At 40.5% G+C, this 8925-nt stretch overlaps 1 protein-coding gene across 1 annotated transcript; it reads left to right on the top strand.

Moving 5' to 3' along the window:
- The first annotated feature begins 4359 nt into the window (after positions 1–4359).
- LOC139324359 (olfactory receptor 6M1-like) lies at positions 4360–5310 on the top strand. The gene has a single exon (XM_070954074.1). It carries the CDS (start codon positions 4360–4362, stop codon positions 5308–5310), a length of 951 nt encoding a protein of 316 aa, XP_070810175.1.
- The last annotated feature ends 3615 nt before the right edge of the window (positions 5311–8925 follow it).

Below are 8925 nucleotides of genomic sequence, written 5' to 3' on the forward strand. Positions count from 1 at the left end.
TATTCTTAATTCCTCAAACAACCTCTACCCTCAACACTGAGTTATTCCTTTTACACAGTGAATAGAGATAAATTGGAATATCTTCCTTCCCCTCCTCCTGCTCCTCCTTCTTCACCCACTTGCTCAAAGCAAATTTCTTTCTTCCTCTTATTTTGAGCAGTCTGATATCAGCTGTTGGCTTTTGATTATGCATGGAGTAGCCCTCAAAATTTCTGGATGTAGGATATAGAAGTCTGGAACAGGCAATGATTCCATGAATAGTTAATAGAAATGTAGATTTCTTTTCAGGTTTTATCAAGAATATATTGGGATTCCTTTTCAAGTTACAGATAGTCCTCAACTTACAACTATTTATTTAACCACCGTCCAAAATTACAAGAGCATTGAAACTTAAGTAAAGTAGAAGGTGAATGAATGATCCTGCTCTCAGTCTGACTTCAAGAGAATACATTTCTTCAAGAATGAGGAAAAGGAAAATTTTCCTTTTCTATCTATTTTTAATTAAGATGTGTCAAGGAAGACTGAACAGCTCTCATTGTTTTTCACAGATCACTGCCTTCCGTGCAATTTAATTTAGTGTCTGAAAAATAACATGAACCTTGTGACTGAAAGAGTTTTGAAGAGATTTTTTTTCTTCCTCCCTTCCTTCTCCTAGCGTAACTTGGATGAGAGCAACCAGAGTTAAGATGACAGTATTGAGGTAGATTAATAGCAGTAGCTCTTGGATTTATACCACTTCACAGTGCTTTACGGACCTCTCTAAGCAGTTTACAGTCAGCCTGTTTCCCCCAACAACCTGGGTCATCATTTTACTGACCTCAGAAGGATGGAAGGCTGAATCAACTGGATCGAACTGCTGGCAGTGGGCAGAATTAGTCTGCAATACTGCATTCTAACCACTGAGCCACCAAGGCATTGACTTTGCAAAGGATTTGAACGCATTGTAAGTAGCAAAACAAAGTCCAAGCATTGGTGATTGGCTTTTCCATGTGGAATAGAGAGGGATACACTCTTGTTCTTAGGATCTAGGATCTACTTCAGGCAGCCTTACTGGTGGTGAGGTCTATATTTCTTCAAGATTACTTTTGAGTCCTTCCATAGATTTAGCTCACCATCAACCAAGTTCCCCAGATCACCTCCAAAAAGTTCCCTAACCGATTCGTTGACTTCCATTCCCATATGATAATCTTTGGCTCAGTTTGGGATCTTGTAATAATTCATTGTTGCCAGTATTATTATTTTTTTAAAAAGTCATTATCACAGAGATTCATTATTGAATCACACTCTGAAAGAATGTCATAATCCTTTGTTTTTATCAGTCTGATTAATCTGCTGTACTCTACTTGGTTTCTTCATCACCGTCAGCAACTAATCATTGTGGAAATTATTCCATAGATGATCTTTCAGGGTTTTGTAGGTATGTCATGGCCAAATGATAGGCTACGTTGTAAAGCTTTCAAAAAGAAAAAGAAAAGAGATTAATCACTTGTGGGGGTTTATTCCTAACAATAGTGCCAAGTTTTATTATGTATAGATGGTAATGGAGGTATAGGAATATATCTCATATTAAAGTTGTATAAATTTATAAGTCTTAGTGTCAGCGTTTCACCGCTGGCATAGAGAGCAGAGGAGAGCGAGAGATAAACTCTGAAACTTTTGCCTGCTAAATCCCTTTGAAGTCCAGTTGTCGTGGAAATGAGGGGAGGGGGCACATTACTGGGAAATGAGGAGAAAAAGAAGTCTGAAGAATGACTTGGAAAACAGCCAATGAGAAGCAGATATTTGGGGATCGGAAAGGGAGGGATTGGGAGGCAAAAGGTCAGTCTTGTCCACGTGGAGTCATGATCCGGTGGCTGTGCTCAATTAAAGAAAGATTTCCTTAAAGATTGGCAGTTTGGAAATTCATTTAATTTTGAGATAGCGTCGCAGTCTGACACTTAGAGTGTCTCTCAGTTGAATTCATCTACATTCAAAGATTTTCACATTATTCTTTTTTCTTATTTTCCACATTCTCCAGTACAGTGGTGGATTTCAAAATTTTTTACTACCGGCTCTGTGGGTGTGGCTTGGTGGATGTGGCGGGGAAGGTTACTGCAAAATCCTGATTTCCTCCCAATCACCTGGGACTCGGGAGGCAGAGAATAGATGGGGGCAGGACCAGTCAGAATTGGAATTTACCGGTTCTCCAAACTACTCAAAATTTCCACTACCGGTTCTACAGAACTGGTCAGGACCTGCTGAAACCCACTTCTGCTCCAGTACATCTGTAGCTTCCAATTTCTGGAAAAGGAGAACTCACTAAAACTTACCATTAGATGAATGTTTATATACTTGGAAGAATATTTAATATTCTACCAACAAAGGAGAATATTTGTAGCTCAAATAGTTGAAATGAGGAGTCCTTGATGCTCTCTGCGCTTGCCTGTTTTTAATTCAGTCTGGTGAGGTTACCTAGTTTGGGTAATGAAATGTTTGAAAAAAAACAACAACAAACAAGCTCAGAGAGCACCAAGGATCCCTCAATTAATATTCTTTCTATAACAAAAAAAATGGTTAAACAAGAAAAGGAGGAGAGGAAAAGAGGAAGGAACTATCAATCAAATCATATATCAGGAAAATAAATCACACCACTAAAAAAACGTATTAGGATGGAAGTCCAGCCTTGTTCTCTGTTATCGTCCTCTGAATTGATAAATCTGATTTGTGACATATAAAATTCATCCCAAGTCTAAAAGTGCAGTGTAAGTACTTATATCGCGATGATGTAAAAAAAAATATGTTGAGACTCTAGAAAGAGGACAGAGAAGAGCAACCAAGATGATTAGGGGACTGGAGGCTAAAACATATAAAGAACAGTTGTTGGAATTGGATATATCTAGTTTAATGAAAAGAGGATTAGGGGTGACGTGATAGCAATCTTCCAATATTTGAGAGGCTGCCATAAAGAAGAGGGAGTCAAGCTATTGTCTAAAGTATTTGAAGGCAACAGAAGAAGCAATGGATGGAAACTAATCAAGGAGAGAAGCAAACTAGAAATAAGGAGAAATTTCCTGACAAAACAATTAATCAGTGGAACTGCTTGCCTCCAGAAGTTGTGGGTGCTCCAATATTCGAGGATTTTAAGAAGAGACTGGGCAATCATTTGACTGAAATGATATAGGGTTTCCTGCCAGAGCATGGAGTTGGATTAGAAGACCTCCAAGTCCCTTCCAGCTGTATTCTGATGGACTGATAGATTGATTGGTTTGTTGATTGATTGATTGATTAATCGATTGACCTCCAAGGTCACTTCCAATTCTGTTGTTCTGTTATATATTGATTCTGTTATATATTGATTCCTGAAATTATTACAACATTGGTATTCTTTTATTGAAAATATTAAATAGTGCATGCTTAGACTCATCATGAACATGTGCTCATCTGCTTGTCATTGTGTAGTACCTTTGCTCCCAATGACCGGTAAGATCCCGCAGAGTTGGTCTCCTCCAGGTCCTGTCAGCTAAATAATGTCGGCTGGTGGGCCCGCGGGGAGGGCCTTCTCTGTGGCTGCCCCAGCTCTCTGGAACCAATTATCTCCTAGGTCCACACTGCCCCCACCCTATTGGCCTTCCGGAAAGCAGTAACGACTTGGCTTTTCCAGCAGGCCTGGGGCCGTTGATCTCGCTGCTGCAATCTTGCGAGATCCGGCCATGAATGGAGTGTATGGGTTTTTAATGTTTTTTTTAAAAAACAACTTTTATGGTATATTGTTCGCATTATTTTTTGTTGTAAGCCGCCCAGAGTCCCCAGGGAGTTGGGCAGCATAGAAATGCGACAAATTAAATAAACAAACAAACAAACAAACAAATAAACAAACAAAGGAACCTGAGTGGCGTAGGAGGCTAATGCCTCCTAAAGGCAGCATTTAACATCCAGCTGCCTGCAATTACTGAGAGTTCAATTCTTCCCAGGCTCAAGGTCGACTCAGCCTTCCATCCTTTTTAAGGTGGGTAAATTGAGGACCCAGTTTGTGGGGGCAATAAGCTGACTTTGTATAAATATACAAAAGTATGAAGGCTATTGCTTAACGCATTGTAAGCCACCCTGAGTCTCCGGAGAAGGGCGGCATATAAATCAAATTAAAAATAAATAAATAAATAAATAAATAAATAAATAAATAAATAAATAAATAAATACATCATTTAATGAGAAAATGTGTTTTTTCAATGTTTTGATTCATGATATAACTGAATCCAGCGAAGACAAATTTCCTGCTCTGAAAAATAATGTCCTTGTTATTCTTGATTTTGAACAAAGCGACGCCAAATTAATTTAACTTTTTTTTTTAATTCCAGCAGACTACAAATAATAAAAGGAAGTATGGGGCCTGAAAATTACAGCATGGTGAAAGAAATCATTTTTATAGGTTTTCCTGGCATCCAGAAATGCAAGGTTCCTGTGTTCCTGATCCTAGCAGTGACCTACATAGTAATAATAAGTGGGAATGTTCTAATTATCTTCTCTGTGTGGAAAGACTATCGACTCCACACCCCCATGTATTGGCTCCTGGGCAACCTTTCATTCTCCGGACTCTGCTTCACCACTGTTATCATTCCCCAAATGATGTTCAATATAATCACAGAGCGAAAAGTTATTTCCTTTACGGGTTGCATGATCCAGATATATTTCTATTTTTTCTTGGGAACTTCAGACTACATTCTGGTAGCTATCATGGCCTTTGATCGCTACGTGGCCATCTGTAACCCCTTGAGATATTCCGTCATCATGAGTGGTTGGTTCACCTTCCAGCTTGCTGCTTGCTCTTGGATAGGAGCCTTCTTCTCGGTCCTTTTCTCAGCAATCCCCCTTTATCTGCTCCCATTTTGTGGCCCCAATGTTATTAACCACTTCTACTGTGATATCCTCCCTGTGCTGAGGCTGGCCTGTAAGGACACAACCACACTGGAATGGTTGAGCTACGTATCAACGGTTCTGGTTGTCCTGTCTTCACTTTTCCTAACCTCGTTGTCTTACATATATATCATTACCACCATCCTACGCATTCCATCTTCAGCTGGCCGACAAAAAGCATTTTCAACCTGCGGTGCTCACATTACTTTGGCCTTGATTTTTTATGGATGTTCCATTTTCATGTACCTTCTACCAGAGAAAATCCATTCCTCTGGCTTCTACAAAGGGGTGGCCCTGCTTCACACTGTGGTGACCCCTTTGCTGAATCCATTCATATATACCCTCCGGAATGAGAAAGTGAAGGAAGTCTTCAAAGATGCCTTGAAACGAATGGACATCCTTGCTCCCAAAAAGGACTGACCATTCATTTAATTCAAGAATATGTTGATTCTGATACCAATGTACATATCCCGGTGTAATATGCCTTCGGGTTATTGTGAACCTAAATCCAGGTCTAAATATATGGCTACATTTTATTTTTGCTGCAATCAAATGAAGGAATTGTATGTGCCGATCTGTTGATAAATAGGAACTCTGAAGAGTGCAAATTATAGTTGGTACTCCGCCTTACTCCCAGCCTGCCCACAAAAGTCAGTGCTTATCTACAGAAAGCTTTTGGAGTTTAAGTGTCAGACTCATGCTGAAAACAATAATAGCAAGAAAAGTGGCATTTTTAAGGATTTTTCTTGCCTAAGTGTAAGAATTGAATTTCATTTTGTTACATCTACCTTTATAGGTAGAACCGGAACACAGAACTTGCAGAGACCAGTGGTGAAATCCTACCGGTTCATACCGGTTCGGGCGTACCGGTAGTGATAAAATCTATCGGTTCGGTGAACCGGTAGTAAAAAAAAGTTACCAGTTGGTCCAAACCGGTATTTCCAATGATCAGCTGTGCTGCACGATTTATATCCTACTTTCTAGTGAATATAAATAGTGTGGCCCAGCTGTTCCCCCACTCACTGTTCTACTTACCTTGTTAGGTGTCCTTTTTCTGTGTGAAGCACACGTTTGACATGCACTGTGCAACTGTGAAGCACACTGTGCATGTGCATGCACACAGTGTGTGTTTGGTGCACACTGTGCATGTGTATGCACACAGTGTGAATTTGGCCCGCAATGTGCATTCGCACGCATGCAGAGAGCATTTGGCATGCACTGTGCCACTGTGGACCATACTGCGCATGTGCACACACACAGTGTGCATTTGGCCCGCAGTGTGCATGCGCACACACTCAGCGAGCATTTGGTATGCACTGTGCCACTGTGGAGCATACTGCACATGTGCACACACACAGTGTGCATTTGGCCTGCAATGCGCATGCGCACACATGCAGCAAGCATTTGGCATGCACTGTGCCACTGTGGAGCACACTTGCATTTGTTGCACACTGCAGATATGCACGCACATAGTGTGCATTTGGCCCGCACTGCACATGTGCACACACGCAGCGAGCATTTGGCATGCACTGTGCATGCGTGCCTGCAGTGAGCATTTGGCACACACTGAACATGCGCAGGCAGCGAACTGATGGCAAATCGCAGAGAATTTCACCACTGGCAGAGACATAGGTAGAAGTAGTACGGACAGTATTGTTTGTGTTTGTGTTTGTGTATGTGAGAGTGTATCTAAGCACAGAAAGAGAAATGATACCGACTGTGACAGACATAGACATGATTCCTCTCAAGATTAATTAGCTTTCTTTAATTGGCATGGGTAGATCCATGTAACCCTTTGAGGCCTTCTAAGAAGTCCTTGAGGTATGTCCAAGAAAGTCAGGAGAAAAATAAAATCTTTCCCAAACTCAATGAACAAAATCTACCATTATATCCATATTAGACTTTCTGAATACTATCTCAGAATCGGTGTGGGTGCTGGTAAGAAGGAATCCTGTTTGGTTTTGTTGTGAAATTTGTTTGGCATGGAACCTGGGTAATATTTTTAATGCTGGGTTAGTGAAAGAAATCCCCTTTATGTTCAGGTATTTTTGTGGGAAAAAAACATTTCTTCTATATATTTGATGTGGGAATAATGCTTTAATTTTGTCTCTTGCCAATGATGTATTCTATCCTGTTTCCCCGAAAATAAGACCCAACCGGAAAATAAGTCCTACCATGATTTTTTAGGATGCTCGTAATATAAGCCCTATCCCCCAAAATAAGCCCCAGTTAAGATTGTCAGCCAGATGGATGCATTTTAGTACCATATTTTCCCCAAAATAAGAAATTTTCTAACCAGAAAATAAGCCCTAATGCGTCTTTTGGAGCAAAAATTAATATAAGACCCGGTCTTATTTTTGGGGAAACAGATTATTTTTAATGCAGGAGCACTCTGATGTTTTTGAGTTGCTTAGGGTTTTATATTATAGTATGGAATTGTTGGAACGTTAATAAAATCAATCTGATTAAATTGGGGTTTAGTTTAGTTAAGTTCTTTATCCATGCCTTTATGTTCTCCCTACTTTTAAATAATACTATCATTATATGACTTGAGTTTGAGAAAGTGAATGTAGCTGTTTTCAACAAACTGGGTTTCAAGCTATAGACCTGTGGTCCTCAGATTGTCATCTCCATGTTCAGAAGAAGACAGATTTTCATTTTACAGGATGGGAGGGTTACACCTAAAAGGAGGAGAATGAGCTTCCATGTACCAGTGGTTTCTTGGTAGCTACCTACATTTGCATCATGTAGAAGAGGGGATGGCCAATTCAGTTTTGTTAGACCTCAAGCAACAACAAGCAGCAGTTGCTTTGAGAATTTGAGTAGACCATTTCGGCAATCCTACTGCAGATTATAGGAGATAAATCCAAGACCTTCTCTCTGTGTGTGTCTCTGTGTGTCTCTGTCTCTGTCTCTGTCTCTGTCTCTCTCTCTCTCTCTCTCTCTCTCTCTCTCTCTCTCTCTCATTGTCTCTCTCTCTCTCTGTCAATCTCTCTGTCTATCTCTCTGTCTCTGTTTCTCTCACTCTGTCTCTCTTTGTCTCTCTGTCTCTCTGTCTCTCTCTCTGTCTGTGTGTCTCTCTGTGTCTCTCTTTGTCTCTCTCTCTCTCTCTCTCTCTCTCTCATTGTCTCTCTCTCTCTGTGTGTCTCTCATTGTCTCTCTCTCTCTCTCTCTCTGTCAATCTCTCTGTCTATCTCTCTGTCTCTGTTTCTCTCACTCTGTCTCTCTTTGTCTCTCTGTCTCTCTGTCTCTCTCTCTGTCTCTGTCTCCCTCTGTGTCTCTGTCTGTATCTCTGTCTCTCTCTCTCCTCCTCTATCTCTCTGTCTCTGTTTCTCTCACTCTGTCTCTCTTTGTCTCTCTGTCTCGCTCTGTCTCTCTCTCTGTCTCTCTTTGTCTGTCTCTCTCTCTCTCTGTCTCTCTCTGCTTCTCTCTCTCCTCCTCTATCTCTCTGTCTCTGTTTCTCTCACTCTGTCTCTCTTTGTCTCTCTGTCTCTCTGTCTCTCTCTCTGTGTGTCTCTCTCTCTCTGTGTGTGTCTCTCTTTGTCTCTCTCTCTCTCTGTGTGTGTGTCTCTCTCTCTCAAAGCATTTCTTCTTCTTTCTATAACCCTTCTTTCAAAGTGCTCTTCTGTACTGCTGGATTTTAGCTATCCTTAATGTTTAAAGGCCTGGGTTATAAACCTTGAAACATTAAACTGAATAATGTTCAACTTAAACTACATACTCAAATAGAGACACGTGAAAATATTAATGAGTTAGCGACTTTGTTTACTATGGATGGAGGAGGCAATGATTTTGACCAATGAAACCTGCCAATGATTTTCACCAGTTATTCCTTATCAATATCCTATAAAATTTCCTTTATCACTATCCATACAGTTTAGATGAAATCTTTTCCATAGGATTTAGAGATAAACTGAATGGTAATAGGTCCATATGAAAACCTGAGCCGGGAGTTGTTGTTGTTGTTTTCCTCCTCCTCCTCCTCCTCCTCCTCCTCCTCCTCCTCTCTGGTTCTCAAATTCAGTTCAGTTCTCT

Source organism: Pituophis catenifer, unplaced genomic scaffold (assembly GCF_029215685.1).
Source record: "Pituophis catenifer annectens isolate HBS135680 unplaced genomic scaffold, rPitCat1.0.hap2 SCAF_15, whole genome shotgun sequence".
Taxonomy (NCBI): domain Eukaryota; kingdom Metazoa; phylum Chordata; class Lepidosauria; order Squamata; family Colubridae; genus Pituophis; species Pituophis catenifer.